The sequence below is a fragment of the Oreochromis niloticus genome, linkage group LG7 (assembly GCF_001858045.2).
Source record: "Oreochromis niloticus isolate F11D_XX linkage group LG7, O_niloticus_UMD_NMBU, whole genome shotgun sequence".
NCBI classification, from domain to species: Eukaryota; Metazoa; Chordata; class Actinopteri; order Cichliformes; family Cichlidae; genus Oreochromis; species Oreochromis niloticus.
The window spans coordinates 62,433,325-62,457,178 of record NC_031972.2 but is presented as its reverse complement, the minus strand read 5'-3'; the positions used below and the strand labels follow the sequence as shown (position 1 = coordinate 62,457,178).

The window sequence follows — 23,854 nt, the reverse complement described above, 5'->3', positions numbered from 1 at the left end:
TTTCCCGTCTTTCATTAGTTTTGATTCCTGCCTGTCTCCATGTCTCCATGATTGGTTTTACCTGTTGTTAATTGTGTAAAACTTTGTTCCTCCATGTGTGTACACAATGCAATAGTTCCCTTTGTTCTTTGTTGTGTCGGCTGTGTTGCTTGTTCACCTTTGTGATTTTTCATCATGAATCCTGGAACTTGATTCTAAGGAAGTTTGTTTCTGCCGATGGGGAAAAGAAACGAGAGAGAGAGCACTTCCTCATTGGCAGAGCGAAGTCAAACCTTTAACCCATCATCTCAACATTTTGACACATCTCCAAAACTTTCAGACAACTTAGCAGCACAGTGGTAAAGTCCATTAACACTACAATTTGCTAATTGGCACTAAAACAATGAAAAGTGGAAGGCAATAATAGATTATTAGTTCTGCAAGAATAAAGTTTTGGAAATTTTGACCAGTTGAAGCACGAGTGGAAAAGTAAGCAGTGACCGAGGTTCAGTTCAAGAGAAACATTTTTTTTTTCATTAAACTGAATAACAGCGAATATCAGCCAAACAACTGCTGCCATATTTCTTCTAACAATGATGTCCCAACAGGGGCAGTAATCACACATTACCATTTAATCCTACAGTTAATCCATTCCTTCATTAATGTTTGCATTTTTCAAACTGTAAGATCCTTTTTGGCGAGCCTGCTCTGAAGCTTCCAGCCTGGATGACTCGGATGATATGATCACGGTTATTTCCTCAGACTTGACTTCTTCAAAAGATATTATACAACTGCTTTCACGTAATTGCTCCCAGAGATCTTTACATGTAAAACCACTGGAATTCCATTAAACGATATGAGAAAAGCTACTTGAATATTTATTTATTTTCCCATATTCATAAGAGTCAATTTTGTTCTCATTTATAAAGCATAAAGTAATTAATATTTTATGAAAAGCCGTCAGGTGCATCATTCATGCTCAGTGCAAAGTTTTAAAAACCTATAATAGTGTGAGATACGAGCGTTCCTAATAAACTGCTGTCTGCATCTTCAAAATCCTCCTTTATCTGATGAAATGGAAAACATATGCAGAGACTGAGAGACTTTTCTTCGTACTTTTTCTCACAGACAAATTGAATAATGAGTCTGGCTTTTCCTGTCAACACGGTTTGTCTTTTCTAGTCGCTGCGTGCATCCCTGCGACCCATTAAGGCTATAGGCCTCCTCCGCACTTCAAAAATTGGTTTACTCTTTTTTTCTCCCACACATCAGCTCACACTGCACCCTCTCCATCTCGACTTGCCTCTGCGTCTGCCTCCCCTCATCAAGACCTGCACAGTGGTTGCAGAGCTGCATATTGAAAGGATACGCAGTCTCACTTCATGAAGCTGTGAGTCTCATTTACACAGATGCAGCAGCTGGGCTGACACGCAAGCCTCGCCTTGTGAATTCGTACTCTACTTGCAATAGGAGAGAGGAAGTCGACAATGGTGTGACAAATTGCGTTTTCTTATTTTTCATTCTGCTAATTTATTCCTTCCCGTATTGCATTACCACGCATCAACACCCCTCTCCGCAGCTCAGCCACTCCTCCATCCGGTTTCCCGTGTCGTTATTTCCTTTGGAGAGGAAGGCCTATAGCGGTGGGAACGAGGGAGGTTAATTGGCCTTGCTGTGTCTTTGGAAGGGTGGGTGGGGGGATGCAGATATTCATCCTGCTGAAAGCCTGAACCTTCTCCATTAAGAATCCTCTTTATCTCGGCAGGAGAAACTTTCCCCTTTCATTCACACACTAACACCCTTTAAGTTACTCCCTCAGAGGTCATACTCTCATGCTGCACACCATCAGAAGGTTGAAGGGATTTGCATTCTTGCAAATGACAGCATAAGTTGGACAAAAAATGAAGGCAATCACACGTTCACTATGATGCACTGCCTGTCTCACGAAATATTCAAGTCTCTGCAAGATGATGATTATAATCGTTTGAATTAAAAGCTAAAAAGAAAACTGTACATGCATGCTATTATTTCATATGCCTGCTTAGTTTCCACAGCAACATCACCTCTGTTAGCCTTTGATTCATGTCACTTTATGAGCAGTTGGGAATTAAGACGAGGATGTGTCAACCATAACCACGCTCAGTGAAATCTATCCCCAGTTCCAACCTTTTCATATTAAACGTGCCCTTTGACATTTTTGCTCAATGGTGGCAAAAAAGAAAGATCCTTGGATTTAACTCAAAATGCTGAATGAAAGTATTGCATTAACCATTTCAGAAGTGCAGTTACAGTCTGAGCAAGTTCAAAATATTCCACTTCTTTATTTTCAGAAACTCTTTGATGTTTGTAATTGTAAGTGTACACCAAAGACCCGTTATCCTTAATCTGAGCAGAAATGACACATGTAGGTCTGTGCACTTAAGAATACATCTGGCTCCTCTCTTCTGTTACACCATCAATAATAAACACCAGTGACCCAGTGCCACTGGGAACCGTGCGTGCCCATAGATCACACTGCTCTGCCTCTGTCTCGTTTTTGTTTTATGGTTTGCATCACAAGCTATTCCAGTCCATGCTTCTTCTTTAACCTTGGGAAGGATGCGGTGATTGTCCAGCACTGTTGCTGGCTATCCTACCTTTTTATTTTGCTGAGCTCACCTAAAAACGTGCTAAAAATGTTTTTAAATGATTTTGATGAGAGTGTAATGTTCTTGCTATCTTTCTGATGGATTTCATTAGTTTCCTAAGTGAAAGAATGGCCTTGCATTGAGAGGTTCCTCCACTGCATTTTGTGTTTCACAGAAACAAAGCGGTCCATTTAAAATAAAGTCCAGGTTTTTACACGTTTCTAATATATAGAAACAATGAGCAAAAGGCCACACCTGTCCACACAGCAGTGTTGACTAGACTGCTCAGTTGTATTTTAGGCTCTTAAAACTGGGCAGTAAGATTACCTGCTAATTCCTTTAATGCTAAATTTCAGTTCAGCCTCTCAGATTAAAGCTGAACGTTTGCACATTAATCATGTAGTTAGATTGAAAATACTGTTGGACACAGTGTCAGAGTCCAAAAATAGAAGAATTATGAACAGTGTAGTTGTTGCTACTGACAGTTACGAGAGCTACTGTTAAAGGTTGCAAATATTCTGCAGTTTGTGTACGTCTTCCTCAGTTTCCCAGATTTTGCTTTGTCAGTATTTAAACGTTGCTGAAAGACCGGTGAGGGCAGATAAAATAGTCAGGACATCTGCTTTCATTAAATTTCTCAACATCTGGTTTGCGTCGCAACTGTCAAAAGTTTGGGGAATTTCACTCATGCACAGTGAGAGGCAATTTAAATTAGCAGCGTGAGAGACAGAAAGGTGTTTCCAGGTTTTTCCAGGTGGCCCCAGCACTGAGGGGAAAAGCAAGAGGGAGACGAGCTCGAGGTGAGCAAGGCTTATAAGGACTTCAGACAGTGAACGATCAATGAACTCAGTAACAGAGCTTAGTGTATGCATGTGTGTTATATGCATGTGTATTTGAATATTGTTTATGGAATCTGCTTAGTTATGTCTTTGAGTCAACGAGGCACCTTGCAGATGTCTCTTTGAGGGTTTGTGCGTGCGTGTGAGTGCGTGTGAGGAAGAGCGCGCGAGAGAGTTTCACAGTCATTTCAATCTGTCTGGCATCTGTATCAGGGCATAAAGTGGCTGTCACCCTCGGGGGATGCCACCGCTACCTCTGCGTGTTTACCTCCTTTTCATTCAATAACTCAATCTGATACAAGACGTCAGGTCAACTAATACTAACTAATTGGTATGAATGAAGGGTGGTGGAAAATGCCATCAGCAAGGCAAATGAGTTTTAATTACAGCTTATAACCAGATATAGCATATCTGTCAATCTCCAGTTCACTCCACAACCGGAGCAGAAAGGCAGTGGTTGGGTTGAATTTAAAGCAAAAGGAGAAGAAGTGAGAGAAAGAGAGGAATGGATGAACTTGATATGGAAGAGAGAGTCTACGGTAAATTCTAAAAGGAGGGAATGAAGGCGTTTGGCCAGCCAACACATCAGAGCGGTTCAAACCAGAAGCAGAATTCACTCCAAGTGAAACTCTGCTGCCCTCTAAAGGTTCCAGCTTGCAAAATGCTGGCAGATTCCAAAGGCACAGTGTGTCCCTCAGGAGTGTGTGGCCACGCACACGATGACGGCGCGTGTACGCGTGTGTCCCGATTGCTCGTAAAACCGTGAAGTCCTTTGAAGACAGACCAAGGGACTGGATGGGCTGTGGGTGCAGGGTCGGGTTACTAGGGGGTGGGGAAGGAAGAGAATGGTGATGATGTGAGGTGAGAAGCATGAAGGAGGGCCAGGGACAGCAACCAGGAAGAATGGATTAACACACTTGGATGAACCCTCCCCCCCTACACACACTTCAACACATACACAGGAAAGTCAGTGGCCTGCAGGTGAAGCCAGCTCAGGATCAACTGAAAATCCCACTTTCCCTCACATCATCACATACCTGAAAACGCAGCAGCGAATGGACCGCACAATGACATTTAGAGCATGTGTGCAAAAGCCTTCATCATAAAAAGCGACTCGAGCCCAAAAAGCGAGATGCATTGATTTCCCTCAAATGTCACGAGTGAGTGTAGCAATAAAACGGTACACTCTATAAAATTCCAGAGGATACATCTTTCAAAGTGAGCAGATAAACTTCAAAAGCACCAACAAAAAACGGAAAAAAGCCTTTTTTAGGGTAAATAAACAGTTGTCTGTGCCAACAGTCTCAGCGGGGTGCTACTATGAACAATGAAGTGCTGCATGAGCACAAAGACTCTCGTCGGTGCTCTTTAAACAGAGTTCTTAATGCCGGTTTTAAAAATCCCATTTTGAAAAAGGTGATCAAAATGGAGTGAAATCCGATGACATTTGGAAGGCTGCTGTTGTGCCACTGTCAATCAAAGCAGGTCTAAACACATCCACGCAGTCACGGGGCAGCAGCTTAGATGAGTTTTTGAGTGTTTGCTTGACAAAGTCAAGCCTGTAATGTGTTACAGCAAAGTAGATTTTACTGGTTACAATGAAACTGTTTATCGGCACTCGGGTAAAAGTCAGAGTTCATCTGTTTGGGCCAAAATTTCAGTGGTTTCCGGGAACATAATGGCAGCCCGAGCGGAAGGTTAAACGAATTTCATCGTGTTTGTGTTTCAAAAAATAATTACTTTTGCATTTTCTTCTCTTTTATAGCATTTTCTCTGCAGTAATTACCTTTGAGGGTGTCACTGGTGGATTGAATCTTACTTGGCATTTTTGCGTGTTTTCCACTGTGGCACAGCAAGCACAACAAATATTGGACTGCACCAAGTTGGAATGGATTCGTTTGTGCTGTGCGCCAATGTTTATACTCTATAGTCTATAACATTTAATTAATCGAGCGCTTCAGTGAAAGGAAATGACATGAGAGCATTCGGAGGAGAGAGACGCAACGCAGTGTTTTGATGATGTTTTGGAGATGCTGATTAACACCCTTTCAAAATCATAAGCTGCTATTTAGTTTTACGCTTTCTAATCTATTTATAATAAAGTACAACATATCAGAGTGCTACGCCCCAGCACTTATTTCCTCTGCTGTCCCTTTTAACTCCCTGTACAGAGAAGGACAAAAGGCTTTTAAATCTCAGACCTTATCAGAATGAATTAAAACGTGAAAATACCACAGCCGCCACTCTCTGACTTTTCTGGTCACTGTGATGTGTAAAAAATGGATTAGCTTCATTTGTAAGGCAATTTCCTCCGAACGAGGAACAAGAAATGAAATGCCCCGCTGCCGTGCGCGCACACACGCACGCACACTTAACATCTAGGGATGAAAAAAATAAAAGGAGCTTCTGAATTACTGAATTATTTTTAGATGAGGCATGACTTTCCACAGCAGACAGTTTTGTAATCAATTGTAATTAGGTTCTCTGCTGCTTTTTGGGGGGGAGAGTATTGGCTCTAAGATGTGTCAGACAACGGAGCAGCGCAATATTGAACTTGGCTGTGAATCCATTATCAACATGCGCAGGGGCTGGAAATGTGACAAAACTGCAATCTGATTAGACAAATATCAAGACTGGTCTGAGCACACAGTGCGCCGGTGAGGAAATCGTCAGTGACCTGAATACTCGGAGCTACATTTGGCTTCAAGAAGTTCTAACCTGGAATTTTACTGCCAGATCTTCACCCCCACCATCATCATCATCGTTCTCTGGCTTTGTTACAATAACATGTTTAATAAATCGAGTTTGATTTGACTTATTTTGACTGCCACACAAGAACTAAACAAGCCAGCACAAGAAAAGTCGAGTTTGTGCTTCCTTTTTGCAGTTTGGTGAACTTTAAGGTCAAACACTAAGAGACAAAATGTTTTTTTGTCTCTTAGTGGGGATTTTGAAACACCGCCTCCACAACATGGAAGAGGAGCAGAAAGAAATTTTTCAAAATAAACACTTTGCAGGACATTTTGTTCCAGCACTTTGTTTAAAGAGACTCTTTGTTTGAGCCAGGAATCTTGACTTCAATAGAATTACATCAACCAATTTTTAAATTTTTTTATTCTGCTTTTACAGACTGAGTGTGCTTATGTCGTTCATTGCTTCATTTATAGAACATTTTATTCTCAAGAACCTGGCACTTTTGCAAAACATTGATTTTTTTTTGCTGGTTGTTAACTGCAGTTTGGGTTTTTTCGGAGTAAGGCTGTAGCTTTACCCAGGAGCAAGAGTCTCCACTAATCAGAAGGTCACTTGTTTGATCCTGGGATCCTCCAGCCTGCATGTAAAGACACCAAAAGACGTCTGTGGGAATGGGTAAATGCACTTTGAGTGGTTGAAAAGTATCATGAAAACCTCACAATCCCAGTGTAAGCACAACCCGTTAACCTTAAAAAAAAAAAAAAGTATACCCAGAATCCTTTGTGTAAAACCTTTGACTCTAATATCAACAATCTGAAACGAGAGTTTTCATTTATTTTGATGCAGTTTTCTCCCAGGATCTGTTCGGGTAAAGCGTGCATGCAGATTAGTGCACACTTACAGTTGTAAGGCTCCATTTGCATAATTAAACAGACGCTGTCAGAAAATGTGTAAAACAAAAAGAATGATCTTAATGCAAGTAATACGCTTTTAGGGCTTTATTGTGACATCTATTAGCTGTTGTTTTTACCCCACTGTCAAGTCTCCTCTTCAAACAATTAGAAGCCTTCAGATAGACTCGCAGCGTGAACCGACTCGTCCTCTAAATATCCTCCACTGAGGAGGTTTGTATCATTTCATTTAGAGGCAACCCGGCGTGTGCGCAAATCAGGTTTCAGAGCAGTAGCTGCTCGCCACATGAGCAATTTGTCTCCTTACTCCAAGGGGAAATACCTGACTGACTACTTTTAAAAAGTCATTACTGTAAGACATCATTTATAAAGCAGTTCATAATTAAAAGCTAGTGGACTCGGACTGCTCCGTGCACAGTGCCATTGGCCACTCCTGGGCAAAGGTGACTCAAAAAAAAACAAAAAAAACCCCTTAGCTTCCAGTGTCAGGTGTGGAGTATGTTGCTGTTGTTTCCGTGGCAACAACCACTATTTCCTCTATTGTGAGACAGAGGGATAGCGCTGCGTCCCCACGCATATCTGTACAGAGACGTATGCGTCTCCTACTGCCACAAATACCTCCAGAGACACTGTCTCTCAAGGGCATCCCTTAAACAATTGTCCTTTTTATACTTCCTTATCCCCCCACCCCCAGCCCCCCACAACCGAACACCATCAATCTAGCCATTTACTTTAACTTTATTTCTCACTCCATTAGTTTCTAGGACACAGAGCGGCACAAAGAGAGAAAAGGGTGGGGCGGGGGGTGGAGGAGGAAGAGTGTGAAAAAAATGAAAAGAAAGTTTGGCTCCTTGGAGAGATAAAATGTAATTTCACAGTCAACTTACTGTGATATATTATTTCACAACAATGGGGTGTGGGCTGATATGAGCCCTGCTTGGCACCTGTACAGAGCACTTAGAACATCAGCGATGGTTCTCTGGAGAGGCTGGTCATATGTAATTGTGTGCATGTGTGTGTATGTGTGTGTAGGCGTGGGCTAAATTATCCCCAAAAATCACCTGAATGGAGCTACCAGGACGGTCCAGCCCACTGGGTTAAAGTGAGCACAGTCAACTGGAAAATATAAGCAGTTGTAACAAACACGCAAAACAAAATCCAATTTTTTTTAGTGTTATCTAATATGAAATAATATTTCCAGTCTGTGATTTCATGTCTTTGTGTACTGAGCTTTAGTGGGAATAAGCAGCAGGTGTAGATAAACCCAAGCACAGGAAGAATAAAAGACAAAATCTATTTCTACCCCATCCTTTGACATATTTGCAACACGACACTTCACCCAAATGAAAGAATCCAAACATCATTTATTCCAGTAGCTGCGCTCCCTCGTTGCTCGCGCTTTACACAGAGTCTTATCCAAGAACATGCTACAGCATTGATGGATGCCTCGTGCTTCATTAGCTGCAGTCTGTCCTGGGAATCACTTACACAATATCAAACAGCTTTGGTCAGAAATCTAATGAGGCAAACAGCAGATGGGGAGAGTTACATCACGTGAGAAATGCTCTAATTTCAATTCAAAACATAATATCGACTAACATCCGCTCAGCGGTTCTTCTGGAGCTGCTGATTTTTGAACATTTAGTAAAACACACCAAGTATCGAGGACAGATTTAGATGAAATTCTCGCAAATATATAATCGATCGAAACAGCAGAACAACAGATTAGGTGGGCGTGTCCCCGTCGCTTAATCACAGTTTGCTGACCTTCTGAAACTGGGACACGAAGCCGAGCACCTGATCTGACGCTGTGATGACCTTATTCTGAAGGTAAAGCGCACTGTTTTTAGATGTCTCGTTCAGGAAGTAGCGATAGTTCACCATGATGCCGCAGGAGTTGGCCACACCCCTGGGGCTGGTGTCGGCACGCCAGTTGAGCCGCCACATTGTAGCGCCATTTTGCAGGTGGAAGTTAGCCACTGGATTGAGAGCATAGCCGCGGCGCTTCTCCCCATACAGGTACCAGGCGCACAGACGCATCAGAACAGGCTCCAGGACTCTGCACAGTCTCTCTGAACGCATCCACTCGTTAGAGCTGAGGAGCTTGCGAAGGGAGTCAACGGTCGGGGTCCCCGGGGTCGAATCGGTGGCATGTTGTATCTCCTTCCACTCTTCCTCAGAGAGCAGATCAAAGGCACGGCCCTCCTTCCTGCACTGGCTGAGCAGGCCTTGCAGCCAAGTGGAGAAGCCTGGAATGGGTGACAGGCTGGAGAACTGGGCCATGTGAGGGAACTCGCTCTGGAAGGCAGAAGAGAGGCACAGAGGCAGACCCATTTACATCCAGTCGAATTTCATTCATTCAAAAAGGCCTGTGAATTTAAGGCTACAGCACTGTTTTTACAGTAAGTACAATCATGTGCATTAACGCAGTAAAAGCCGTAAAATAGCCTCAACCTTTCCAAACCAGGGGAAAGAAGAAAAAAAATCATTTGAAAAATCCAAACTAGGGATTCAAAGAATGAGAAAACAGAGAGGCCACGTACGAGGCAGCACAGATCTTATCTTTACTAGAATGTAAAGGTCACCAGTTTTGCAGCGGTGGAAAAAGGGGTGATGAACACTCACCTCAGCATCAAAACACCCACCAAAAAAAAATGTTTGTTCCCAGGCAGCTGCTCGGGCCTTTAGTTCCTCAGAGAGGGACAGCACTGCACATCAGCTCCTCTGCTTCATGATCCTGCCCTCCTGATGGAGATGGATGACCCTCTCTGTCCTTACCTCCCTCTTATTCCATCCACCTCCTCTGTCCCTTGCACCTTTAATACCTGTCCTTTTCTTTCAACAGCCGCCCCCGCGTGTCTCTGCCTCGTGTTGTCTGCCCACACACGAACCAGTCACCCACCCACTCACCCATCTCACAAGTCCTCTTCCACCCGACTACCTCTCTACTTTCACAAAAACGCTCCCCCTCCCCTCCCCGGCCCATCTTCGTGCTTCGGCGTCTAGGTTGATAAGTGACGGAGCAAATGTGGCAGGCAGAGAAGTGAAAGGCTGCCGATGAAAGTGGAAGTGTCAGACAAACCCTGGAGGGACACGTCGCTGTCTGTGTGCCTTGTTCTGCAACATTGTTTCTTTCCCCCCTTGATCTCAACCCCCTCGGCCCCTTTTACGTTTAAATCCAACCTTCTCACTTTCAGCGTCCTGCTGCCTTTGTACTTCTCTGCACTTCCTTATTCTAACCCAGGGGTGGGCAATCTCAGTCCACGAGGGCCGGTGTCCCTGCAGGTTTTAGATGTGTCCTTGAACCAACACAGCTGATTTAAATGGCTAAATTAGCTCATCAACATGTCCTGAAGTTCTCCAGAGGCCTGGTAACGAACTAATCATGTGATTCAGGTGTGTTGACCCAAGGTGAGATCTAAAACCTGCAGGGACACCGGCCCTCGTGGACTGAGATTGCCCACCCCTGTTCTAACCTCTACTTTTAACTACTGCCTGTTAGGAGTGGGCAGTGTTTACAGAACAAGAAGGCACTCCGAATCAGGACGGAAACAGTAAGAAGGGAGGAAAAAGAAACTGGCAGGTAGGGCTGTTCGATATAACGATATATATCGGATGACGATATAAAAACGTCTATCGTTTCATTTTACGCTATCGTTTGTTTGGTGGTGTCGCAAAATAAACTGTTTACAGCAATATTTTTTCATTATTTTGATGGTCACTGTAGTGGCTATATTAATTTCCTAAAGTTCTCTCTTTCTCTTATATTTAATATAACCACACTACAGACGGACAAGCGCTTGTTTTTATGCGTTGTCGTTAGCAACAACGACGGTAAAACCACCGCATGTCTGCTTGTTTATTTTCCACATAAACCTTTCACAATAAAGCTCAAGATCCTGTTGAGACTTTTCAAAATAAACTGAATCACGTGAAAGATGCAGAGTATTTACGGATGAGAAGCAAAAAAGAGCCGTCAGGTGCTAAAAAATAAACCTTAGACTCAAACGTTAGAACAGGCTTTTCCCCGCAGCACGCTGTGTAATAAATACTCACAAAGAAAACGGCGGCCGTTACAACCTATGTCTAAAAATGTATAGTTTCATGCATCAGTTAAAACACTCGACTCCAGGTAAGCGACGCCCAGCTGGAAACACTTCACGCAAGTCGAGCTGCCCGACATTCACAGAATTTACAGAAAATGTTACATTTTTGTGATTTATATCGTTATCGGACGATAGATGTCTTAATATCGGGATATGAGATTTTGGTCATATCGCACAGCCCTACTGGCAGGATAGAATACAGAAGAAAAGACGGAGCGGTGCCAGAACTATGCTCCAGGGTCCAATCTACAAAGACAAGCAGGGCGTCCTCTTTACCTTAAATCACCACGGTGACCTTTTCTTTTCCCCTCTGTCATCTATCAATCATCAGACTGCTCCCTCTGTGCTACGCTGCTCCTCTCTTCACCTTTACAAACACTAAAGAAGCCAAGCTGAGAAACCTCTGCCACAGCTGGCTTTGAAGTACTGCAGTCACTCGTCAGGGTCACGGGTACGATTCCCATTCATGGAAAACTGTCCAGAAGAGTTCTTGAAGTCAAACAGAAGAATATGTTCCGCCTCACTGACATATCACTGTATGTTAAAGCCTTTTATAGCGTGTTGGAAACACCGACTGCCTGCCTACTCCAGCGAGGAACCACGTGCAGATGAAACCAGTGCTTTCCCGCTCTACCCTGAACAGGCAAACATACATTTATGGTTTTTCTCCCTCTTTTCTGCTATGAAGCAAAAAATTTCAAAACACCAGAGTAAAGATTCCTCCAAGTTTCAGGAGACGACCTGACAAACCCTCACCCGGGCTTCTCTCCGCTGGCCCTCCGTAAGTTTTCAGAATTCATTTTGAGATTTTGCTTTGCACTTCTAAAACACATCTGGGTCTGGCCCCAAGCTACGTGGCAGAAATGTTAACCCCATAAGGGCCAGTCTGCAGCTTTCAGCTCCTCAGTTAGGGCTTTTCTGGCTGTTTTAAGGCAGCGGCTTAAATCCAACTGTGCTTTTGCCACCAGGGCTACTCAGCGTTTTCATGACCTGCCTGAGGAGATAAGGACTGCTGAATCTGTGCCTTCTTTTAAATCACTTTTTAAATACCTTTTTAGAGACTTAGTTTATAAAGTATTTAGTATATGAAGCAGTTGATATTATCGTGATGATAAATAAAATCCCTAAAGCTAAAGACAGCTAGAGCTAAAAGCTTAAATTAGCTCAGGAGGGCAGTATGTATGTATTGATATTAAATTTTACTTAATTATAATTCTTGTTGTATACATTATTAAACAGCAAGAAAAATAGTATAATTAGCCAATTTATCAGTATATGTTTTTTAAATAGAGTATATCACGGACAGAAATGCTCCCAAAATTACTGTTATAATGAGATAACTAGTTACAGTGACACTGTGGTAATGATGGCCTCATCCAACAACAACTCATATCTGTCTTCATGAAATATGGATTTTAAAATATTTTGGAACTCTTTTCGATCTGTCTGATTTGTTGTCTATTACACTTCAAGCCCAGCTGCTAACTTTCATCTGTTCTTTCTAATAATCTTTTAGTTTGATCTGTTATTGTTCACTATGTCTAAAATAGTACACAGTGCCTACATTAGGAGAAGGCAGGCAAAGATGTATACATCTATAGTAGTGCACTGCTATAAACATACAAGCAGTTAGTCCTCATGTAAACTGCCAGCTCTCTGTTCAAGGTTGCTTTGTTGCTCTGGAACGATTCCAAAGCTTAAGATGTTTAAGATTGCTTAGTGTGAGTCGCATTCAGACCACTTTCACTTACACTTCTGCCACGGTGGCTGGACATCCTTCAGCGTGTCAAAACAACGACTCTTCAGTTTAGATTTTTCCTCCAGGAGGAGGAACTGTATCGGACAGCCAGGGTGGGTGCTGAGTCAAACAAGCCCCCACAGAGACCACACAGCCACCATCTCAGCTCCCGTATGTTACAGTAGAAGGTCAGTAAACAGTATCATTTTACTAATCAACTTTAGTGTGCACAACCCTGTGAAAACCAAAAAAACACCTCCTGACCTGAAGGCCTGCATATCTGCTTGTATGCATGCGTGCAAACAGTCAGACCAGCATTTCCAGGTAGAAATTTATAACTAATAGCAGCAGGAAAAGTGGTCAAGAGGAGATGAAAGGAGATGAAAGGAGAGAGACACTAAGCCTCTAAAATCGACATCACCTGTATCCAGCTACTTTCTCTTTGCAGATAGAAAGGAGACAGAAGTCTACATTAGGAGGCTGGAAGAGATATAACAACACAAGTCAGAGGAAGTGAAAGAGTCTGTGACGTACCGTTATTTATTTTGTTCCATTTCCAGTTTTTGTTTCTTTTGTTTCTTTACTTTATTAAAGTCTCATTTCGGTAAAGCTGAAAAGCTCTTACACCCCTTCACGAATGCAGAATCCACATCTTTAAGGCTTCTACAAAACAATGCAATATAACATTTGGTGACGCGCGACACCCAAAGTCTTACTGCCAACGCAGAAAACACGAAACCATATCTGCGCTGCTCACTCAACCGTATGCTTCCATTAATAACAATGACAATAAGCAAACCACTTGCAGACATCAGAACAGTCACTTTGTATAGATAAATAAAATGAAAACACTTTAAACCTGATTTTCTTTTTTTATGAGGATACGCTATGAAAAGCTATTTCCCAGCCGTTGATGAGAGTAGCTTTTGATGTTCCATTCAGTGTTCCAATCATTTAACAAGTGCTAGCTAGAGTGGTCCAACACAAAGAGCTCTTCTGTGCTTATTGAGAGGGATGGATGAGATTTTAGTACTGCCTGTCAGCTGAGTACTTCTCTGTTTATGTATACATGCATTCAGGCGCTAATGCAAGTGGGAGATTTATGATTCAGCACTAAGAATAAAAAAAAGGATGTAAATGTAAGAAAGTAGGTCAGCTGAACAACACCTGAAGAAAGGGAGGAGCTCTGTGTCATGTGTGCGTTCATGATAAGGTGTTATTATCCAGCTGTAATGGAAAGGTTGAGAAGCGTCACTGACATGCCTGACTACATCCTGGTTATATTTAGATAACACATGTTTACTTAACCTTGCCGCATCTCTTTCATTAGCACTTATCTAGAATGTCATCAGTATTTTAAACAGGTACCGGCATTTTAATTAGAAGAATTAACCAAAAATGTTTTGCTCTCATCCCATCAACGGGGACACTGAGGCATTTCAAAAAATAAGATCATATCCTCAAAGACAATTCAAGTTCTAGTAGCTGCGTTGCTGCAAATCCAGGTTTATCTGTGGAAACGGAGCCAAGGTAAACTCTGTCAGTCTACAAATGTGCAAATGTGATCGTTTGTTGCATATTAGCAGCTGCAGCCCACATTCGCTTACCTGCAATTCACGCACCACCCTCTTGATGAGGACATTGCCCAGTTCCACCCCTTGCAGGCCAGCTTGTGTTGAAGAGATCGAGTAGAAGATAGCTGAAGTGATCTTATTCACGTCTTCGTCTGAGTCCAGGGTGGCAAACTCACGAACAATACCCTGAGAAAAAAGAAAGAAAGAAGATCACTTTTTCTTTAGGCTGGAGTAAGGAAGACAAATCCTGCACTACTCATCCAGCTGTAAACCCATTTTCAGTGTTCTTAGCTGCTGAGCTGCTGCCAAGGCAAGTTTCACTACAACTATTTGAGAGCTGCTGGGCAGAACTGTGGAAATCATTGCACAGTTTTACACTGTGAAATATTCTCAGATTTCAGTGTTGTGAAAACCGCCTTTACCTTGCACAAAAACAAAAAGAAGCGATCGCTGAGCATAAAGGTTTGCTTAAACAGGGATGTGCAGTTACAAGGTCTTGGCCGTGATGTTTCTTCATACTGGTCACGTGACAGGATGACCAACACAGTAAATCCCAGACGTGTAACTATCTTCTACGCTTTAATAAAGGGAAGCAAACCATTACAGCAGCCTCCAGCTACTGAGTCTAACCTGTATGTTATCAGAGATGTCTTCAGTCAGAGCCACATGGAGTACAACCAAGGGCTCTCCCGGCATGGCAGCATGGGTGAAGGCATAACAGCGTCGGTACGGTCCCACTCTGCGCTTCAGGTCGGTCCAGTTTCTTACAGGATGCACCGCCTCATACCTGTGAGAAGGCAGGTTCATGGTTAGCTCCAAAGTCCTTGGTTACCGATATGTTATTGGTTACACGCCTCCAGCTTAAATAATAACAGCAGCTGAAAACTCAGTGTCCTTTTTGCAGCACAGGATCCTTCAGCTCAGACAGAGCTCGACAAAAGCAGCGTCTCATTTGGGCGGCTCAAAGAACCACAAGTGGATCTGATTAGCTGCGTCGAGCCAGCTAGCTTTGAATGACATTTTCCCCATTTTTCATTCAAAGATAAAAGTGCTGTGTTACTGAATTTCAAATATTAAGTTTTCAATTACAAAGGTTTGCAAAAGACCTTCTTTTTCTGCTATTCTGACATAAAATAGCCAAATTAATATAAAGGTAAATACAGGTGTTACAAAGCCTTAATTAAAGTGATTACTAACATTTATGTTTGCAAACTTTTACATCAAACTGGCTGCTGTGAAAGAGCTACACAGCAATAGTTTCACATGGGGCTCTTAGGAGGGCTCCTACTTATATTATATTAGATTATATAAACTATGTTGCCCATTTAGCTCATTTCACTGCAATATTTTGAGGACTGTCTCACCTGCTACCTGGTTTACCCGCCTTCTAAGGTCCACCTGATTTCTGTACAGTGGGAAAGTGAAATGACTCCCCCTAGAGCCAGGAGTAAAGCTATATACAGCTATATTCTAATAATAATCAATAACTCCAAAACCTGTAGCTGAATTTTTAGTTAAAGATAAAAGAGAGAAATGCACAGCTAGTTGGACTGCTTTAAATACATTAATCAGCTGTAGCAGCTGTCTGTATACCTTCTCCCAACAAATACTTCAAACTAGTGTGTGCAAGCAGATGCATGTGTGTGTTTTTACCTCCGTTTCTCATGCTGCAGCAGCCCTGTCCACGTGTTTAAATGCTCATGAAGTTCATTTAAACACGTGGACAAGCCCGCTGTCCCTATGGTTACTGAGCTGTGACCGAATAGAGGAGGGTTAAGTAAACAGTCATTTTTTAAACTGTACTGTCTAATGTGCTTCAGGGAAGAAGAAAAAACAGCCTGCGATGCAATTCTACAGTTAAAGATGAGGAACAACGCTGCGTGGGTCGCAGTAATGCCCTTACTGGCTGATCTTCTGCAGGATCTCGCAGGGGGACTGCCAGGTGATTCTCTCGAGTCGCAGCAGACCTACAGAGAACCACTCAGACAGCAAGCTCTTCAGCGTACCATTCAGGTCCTGTGGGAGAAAAAGGTGAGAGTTTAGCTGTAACAGCCACATCCAGCTGATAATTGAAACATTCGCCACATTCCTTCTGTTTCAGAGAGCAGCTCAACAGCCGCTCTGTCAAGTAAATATAGTATAAGAAAAAGAAGGTCACCGCATCCACAATATCGAGTAATGCAAGCACTAACTAAATGTCATTTCACTGTTGCAGTGAAAAGTTGGAAGTGGAAAATAAAATACTGTCTTTTCTATTCCTATTAAGAACTGGATAAATACAGGCTTTCCAACCCCGTGACCTGTTTTATTAAGAACTCACAAACTAGAGCAGCGAAGCAGCTGAAGTTTGTCTGTGCCGATGAACAATTCATGGCCACATCTTAGACACTGTGCCTGGATGTGTGCTCCTTTGGGTGTCGGTATACAGTTTGAATGTTTTCACATTATGAATAGTGATTTGTTCGAGCTTGCAATAAGTGTAGAAGGGGCACTTCAATAAGCAACTTGCCATTTGAAAGCAGGCCTGTCCTCCAACAAAGGTCAGACCTCATTTAAAGCAAATCTCATTGCAAACACACAAACAAGCTCACAAGGTGCACACACTCAGGCACATAAATAGAGCTTATATTGGCTGTTTCATAGGATGGCTTCTCTTCAGGCTTACTTTAATGCCAGCTTGTCAATCATAATAAAAGCTAATACAAACAAGCACAACTACAGTCACGGTATAAAAGCCAGTGGCTGAAATTCTCCACGAGCAGCGATCGAATCCAAAGCTAACAGCATTTGAAATTCATTCCCACATATATGCATCAGGCCCCGCATTATTCAGCTGTACGGTTGAGAGATTTCAGACTAGAAGATTCTGTTGAGCAAAGAGCAAATCAAAAGTAACCCTGAAATAAAATTTTAGCAAAACTTCAATCTCGACTTATTTCATAGTGTATATGTGTTCCTCAGACTTCACAAGCTGCCAGAAGTGAAATAATCTACGATAGCTGATAAGCACATCAACAACGCCGTGAGGGTATAGCAGCCGCTTGGGCGGCCAATTCTCACCCACACAAAAGAGAGGTCAAAGTGGGATGTGTATTCCATTGACCCAGCAGAAGATGGAGTCTTTAGAAATGGAAGAGTGCATCATTCAAGGCCTCGAGTTAGGAGAGAGGGAAAGAGGGATGGCAGAAAGAAAGGGAAGGGGTAAAAAAGAAAATCCTGCAACCCATTAAAAAGAAAATCAAGCGACACTTTTTGACACTGGAGCCGTATCAATGCAGCTAGGCGCTGATGCTGTAAGGTGATACAGCCTCTGCTACAAGCACCCTCTCTACCTCGAGCTGGAGTTATTTTGTGACTATACAGTGATTGAGCCAGCATGAGCTGCCTGCACAAGGCCAGATGACCACTGACTGTCCAAGTGTTTCAAAGGTCAGTCAGAGTCTGCCAGTACCTTTGCTCCAGTAGGGCGCATGCCATTTGTAAGCTTGTGCGTCTAAGTGGAAAAAATAGTCCCGCTGATACGTGCACCCCCAGGGAGCCAACTAAAATGATATCCTTGACATGTCCTAACATCTTCCAGTTGCAGTTTGGGTGAACACAAATGAAAGGGCCTGAAGTAAAAAGGTGAGAGGGAACATCAAAAGTCAATATGCAAATCCAACTAATCGAAATAAAAGAGAACCACAGCGACTGCAGCTTTTATGCTGTGCTGTAGTTCTACAGTCATTACCGTATTCTGATTGCAAAGTTTACCCTCCCTTGGTATGCACATACCTTCAACGCAGGTACTAAAAGCTTCACGTTGGCTGTGACCTTTCCTCACTTTTTAGCTTAATCAATGCAGGCGGTAACAACAAGCAAAGATTACGAGGCACCAACAAGACCAACGTTTACAGTGCTGAGAAGAAGTTGGTACTCTGTTGGCAACTTAGACCTTTTTAAGCTACACAGGCTCTCAGTGGGCCTGGGTTATTGAGATTCAGCACATCTGAACCACCTTAGAGCAGGAATGGTGCAGTCGGGGTCTTAAAACATATTAGCCAGTAGCACTTAACACATGACTGTAAGGTCAAAGGCATACGCACTTTCAGTGCTTTTCCAAAGCAAAACATAGAAGCTGAAGATGACTAAAATAGGATTTCATTAAATAGCTGCTTATGATACCAGAAAAAGACATTTTAGTTGAACTATAACAGCTTTTGATTGTGGTTTTCTAATTTTGATTCACATATTTCAGCACAAGAATTTTAAAGATCAGCAGCTTCCTTTTTATGTAGTATGTTGGCGAATCAGGGGGAAGAACATTTTCATGAGCCACATAAAGAAAAATGTGGGTTTTTAACACAAAACTAAACAGAGATGTTAATGAGGTTTTATCAAATGTTGAGACTGAGAAAGATTTGCTCATTCTGAGTTTGATGCCAGCAAGCCAAACTTATAAAAGACAAAGTTGGGACTTTTATGAAGGCTGGAAAGACGTGCAATGCTTAATAAAAAAAGAAAAAGTAGAAGAGAAAGAAAGTACTAGCACCCTCCTCAGCGTGATGGCTTATTACTGAAAGGCATCCGTCTTTTAGCCCGTTAATAAATATAGTGAAGTACACTCACAAAGTGCCAGTACTTTCATTCCCATCTAGATTTCTTTAAAATGGCACCCTGTACGCCTTCAAAGACTTGGAGTTGAGAGCACTGCTATGCTGTATCTTAAAGGAAGAAAAGCACCTGTTGGAACATGATTGGATTAAAAAGGCGTCCCGGAGAGACCGTCTTTCATAAGTGAAAATGTGGAGAGGTTTACCACTTTGCGAATGACTGCACAGGCAAACAATTCAGCTATTTTAGAATAACCTTTCTCAATGTAAAATTGCCAAGAATTTGTGGATTTCATCATGTTTGGTACAAACCTGAATATAACAAATAAAAATATGGTTGCAAACTATCAATTAATTATGATGGCTGACTACAAAAACCAGTTCAAACTCTAGAAAGAAAAACGCTGTGCCCGAGCTTGTTTAACACAGACTAAAGTTAAATGCATGCCTGCGGTCTGAAATTTTAAAGTCATGGATGTTGCATTCTCTTGGCGTCATAATTGACCTTTTTATCAGCATCTGATTGTATAGGCAGGCACTGGTCTACATCTATACCATTACTGCTGAATGATATATGCAGGTTTTAGAGCCACACAGGTTTACTTCAAGACAATATCTTTCTTCATTGAAGACGTATCTCTGACCCAATGTTTTGGAATCTGCTGCTGGCATCAAGTTTAAAATGAGCACAAACTTATGTGACATTCTGTCTTTGGAATCCTTTAAATGAAATCCATGGTTTAAGCAATTTGAGCATGATAGCATGCTTACATAACACCAGTGGGTTATTTATAAGTCCACTTTCACATCTAATCAGTCTGGGTCCAACTTTGAGATCCAGCAGGCATAAAGGAACCCAAGTCAGAGGCTGACATGAAACCAACAGAAAAGTCACCCTGTAAACATACTGCAGTTGCAGGAACTGCCACATAAACAATGCATGTTTGTAATTACCAGTACTTGTAACTTAACAACATCATTTTTTATGTTTCTGTTATGTTTAGCTCAGCAGGATGTGCAAGCTCTTTGATCAAGTTGATATTTTCTATGTTTAAATATGATTATTGTTATAGTTTGAAATTAAAATGTCATCACAAATGTCAAACATTCTCTAGTTTCAGTTTCTTGGTAATCAGAATTTCCATTTTTACTTTTTCCACACCTGACCAGACAATAAGAAAAAGATCAAGCCAATGTTCTAACTGTGGAAAAATCATGAAGAATACGTTACCCTGAAAATGTAAATACTCTAAAAAATGTAATTTAAAAAATCATAACTGCTTTCTTTGTTTACAAAGCGCTAAGGTTTAGTTGATAGACTTTCTAGCACATTACACTGAATGACAGAACAGATATCAGAATCAAACCACTTATGGTAATTTTATTATTGCTATTAGTATCAAATATGGGGCCTTAGATGTGAATACCTCTACAGTGTTCATATCTACTCTCAAACTAAGTGCACGAACTACACACTGACAAACTCACTTAAAAATATTCCACTGTTACCCCTTACAGCGTGCATAAGCACTGCTACACTTTTCGTGTGAACTGAAAAGTGTGATTATATTGACGCCTGAATGATGAGGCATATGAGACTGCCTTTACGGTTAAATGCGCTGCCAGAAATGTGCCATTATAAGTGGGCAAAGAACATGGGATCAGTGTAATGGGATCTTTAAGGGTTTCTTTCCACCGCCTTTTCTTTAAAGTCCGTTTTAACTAAGTCTTCAAAGGATGCATTCAAAATATTCATTACATGCCTGATTAATATTCAGTTCTTTCCCTTTGTAGCTACGGCAGACACGTTCTTATTCAGCCATAGAATTAAACATTTTAAAGTCTTTTTTTAAACACGAGAGATTTCCAGCAACAGTGGAAGACACTGATCAGCTGAGCTGTCCATCCAGAACACGCAGAAAGTCTGAAGAAAGCCCTGAAATTGAGCTTGACAGTGTTTTTTGTCCCAAACAAGCCCCTGTCTAATCAATATGTTAAACAATCATACACTAAGAAAGAATAAAAAAGGACTCGTTAATTACATAGTTGGTAAGGGGGAGTTAACTGGGGCAAAGGTGCATTGAACCCGTGATGAAATATGAACCGGGGGACGGAGGGCAGCGCACAGGCTGCAGTGTGCAGGCGGCTATACTGTAGCTACCGTTGGATGCTTTCAGGTTATGTCACATGCAGTGTCTCTACTTGGCAATGTCAAACACATAAACGCGAAAGGTATTTCTTGAGCTCGAGTCAAGCGAGCACCCGTAGAAATATAAACGAAGTGTATTACCCTGATGTGCGGGCTGTCGCTAGCTTTGGACGAGATTATTTCGAGCACATCCGCTCGCAGATCCACAAGAAACTTCACTCCCCCCTCGACTCTGCATATATGACTGAACAGCTGTTTATAACGGGGAGTCAAGGTGTACCGGAGTCTGTCTTCAGCTAGCAAAATGGTCGCCAAGTCCCGTATTTGAGTGTCCAGTAGCTTCAGTGCGAGCTCCGAAACACTTTTGTGGTCCACCCCGAAGTCTTGTGATAGCTTCGTTAGGAAACTAAGTTTGTCTTCCTTATCGAGACTTTTGTAGAAGTACATGAACTCCAGGCTGTTAGTTTCGGGTGGAGGCGGGGATTTGTCCCTCGTTTCGTAGGAAGGTAAAGGTGCAACGACCCTCGATAGTATCTCCTCCATACCGGAGACACCGCCGCGAATATGTGTAGAGTACCGGCGCCTGCAGCGGACGTCCGAGGCCTCCAGAGCCACTCTGAGGAGAGCCCGGTGTCGCCAGCACCTTACACTACTCCGGAAAGCCAAAATCACGGGATGAGATGTCATTACCGGGGGGAAGGTTAAGCTGTCTGGAACCCACGACCAGTTACCACACACAGGAAATCATTTCCGGGTCTCTTAAAGAGACAGTACAACAAATAAAACGCATTAAGTCGGTGTTGTGTCAAAAAGTGATCCTGTGGACAGAAGTTCAGTTTCTGATGGCACAAAGTTCATAGTGATCGCCTGACAAAAACTGATTTCATATGTTTCCGTGTGTTTTTTATGTGTGTAATATCTTTACGTATGTTGGTATTCGGTGGACTTCGGTAATCAGGGTTTACAAATGGGTTATATATAAAATATATAAATTGCCTGTTTTTCAAGTATCTTTGTAACTATATGTTATTTTACTTACATTATAACCAATCCGGTCCTTTTTCTCCATTTTAAATATGTTTACAGAACTATTATTATATTTGTTGCAATTTCTGCTGTCCTCTTGGCCAGATTATTCTTTAAAAAGACATTTTTAATGTCAACGAGATTTTTTAACTGCGTAAATAAAGGCTATATAAAAGTCACTACCAAAAACTGATTGCGGCTTGTACCTTCTTACAGGAATGTTGTTTGTGGCTCAAGATGACTTGATATCATGAGGGATACATTTGACATATGTTTCACATATTTTAGAGCAACAAGTTATTTGTAGCAGTTTAAATACGAGCAATCAGTTTTGGCAAATACCGGAAATCAGTTTTTGGCAGGCGATCACTTTTTGGAACAACACCTGCCGTTCGTTACAGTTTGGAGATTACTATAAAAACACGTAACAAATGACGTCACTGTTTGTATTTCACCGTTTGTTGAGTTTAGTGTTATAGATAAACATGTCAATGTCTGCGTTCTAGATCAATTAATCAGTACAGTGAAATCTTTCTACATATGTGACCAAAGCTGAAATTTACAATAAGTAATACCACAATGAGAACTAGTAGCTTTGAGTCAGAGGCGGATCTACAAGGGGGCAAGGGTGGGCAGAGCCCTGTTTCCCAATTCTTTCATGTACAGGTTGGCCACAATGGGTGAAACTGGGGACCCATGGCACACCCATGTTTCTGCCTGTAGTACTGACCCTTGCATGTGAAATATGTGGAGAGAGCAAACAAACTTGGTCAGTGCTGAGAGTGGTCTTGTTGCTGAGTTGGGGTGATACTGTAATTCAGGGGTCGGCAACCCTGGGCACGCGTGCGGGTTAACTGATGGCACGACCATAGCTGGACTGGCCAATGGTGATTTTTCGTTTTTATGGGCCAATGTATGGGCTCAAATTGTGGTCATAAATATTTTGTACTTGTAAATCAGTTTTATACTTGTAAATCAGGATTTGTATGTGTAAAAAGAATTTGTGTGTGTGTAAAACAGATTTGTGTGTGGACTTAGCCAAAAAATACCTGTGAAACTCTGCACTCAAGTTTCAAGTTACAAGTACGAATTTTGACCCCATTTTTCTTCCTTTCATCTGATTGGCCAATGTCATGTCAATCACAAATTTAACTATCCAATCAGAGAATAGATGGGTTTGGCTGTCGGAGGGGCGCTTTTTTGAACTGCAGGTCCTTGAAGGGTAATACAGTTTGAAGCTGGAGGATCTCTATATAAATATCCGATAGAAGCTAGGTCCCCTAACTTCCAGTAGCTGTTGAAAGGATAAAGTCGTGGTATATCAGTGGTTAGAAATACCATTAACACAAAGTCAGGGCTGACCCGGGACCATTGCTGTGAGTCACAGTGCGCAGCATAAAGGTCCTTTCACATCAGACGCAGCATGTGCTGCTAATGCTAACTAAAAGCCAAGGATCCAGAATTTGCTGAGCTCTGTGGTTTTTTGCAGCAGCTCTACCTGTACTAGATGCACCTGCTCCTTGTCATTTCTGTCTCTGACTTTATATCCTCTACAAGAGTTTCTGTTTTTTTTGCTGGTTCTTCAAATGTTCAGTAAAAACATGTATGCTAATTCATAA

The 23,854-nt window shown here is 42.0% G+C and overlaps 1 protein-coding gene and 1 long non-coding RNA gene across 2 annotated transcripts; one reads left to right on the top strand and one right to left on the bottom strand.

Moving 5' to 3' along the window:
• Positions 1–8,394: 8,394 nt before the first annotated feature.
• Positions 8,395–23,057, bottom strand: mlycd (malonyl-CoA decarboxylase). Its single transcript, XM_003447053.5, has 5 exons — positions 21,351–23,057; positions 16,372–16,484; positions 15,099–15,255; positions 14,502–14,654; positions 8,395–9,348 (listed from the first exon to the last, which is right to left on the bottom strand). The coding sequence occupies exons 1-5, from the start codon at positions 21,894–21,896 to the stop codon at positions 8,803–8,805; spliced, it is 1,515 nt and encodes a 504-aa protein (XP_003447101.1). The 5' UTR covers positions 21,897–23,057; the 3' UTR covers positions 8,395–8,802.
• On the top strand, positions 11,433–13,708 carry LOC112847555 (uncharacterized). Its single transcript, XR_003221151.1, has 2 exons — positions 11,433–11,937; positions 12,981–13,708. It is a non-coding gene; the product is annotated as an uncharacterized LOC112847555 (long non-coding RNA).
• Positions 23,058–23,854: the final 797 nt, after the last annotated feature.

Excerpts from the sequence above, each read along its gene's own strand:
- mlycd (XM_003447053.5), bottom strand. The coding sequence starts at position 21,896 with ATGACATCTCATCCCGTGATTTTGGCTTTCCGGAGTAGTGTAAGGTGC. Across the intron at positions 16,485-21,350 it reads GCGACAGCCCGCACATCAGG|GACCTGAATGGTACGCTGAA; the intron begins GTAATACACTTC and ends TTTCTCCCACAG. Across the intron at positions 15,256-16,371 it reads ATCCTGCAGAAGATCAGCCA|GTATGAGGCGGTGCATCCTG; the intron begins GTAAGGGCATTA and ends GCCTTCTCACAG.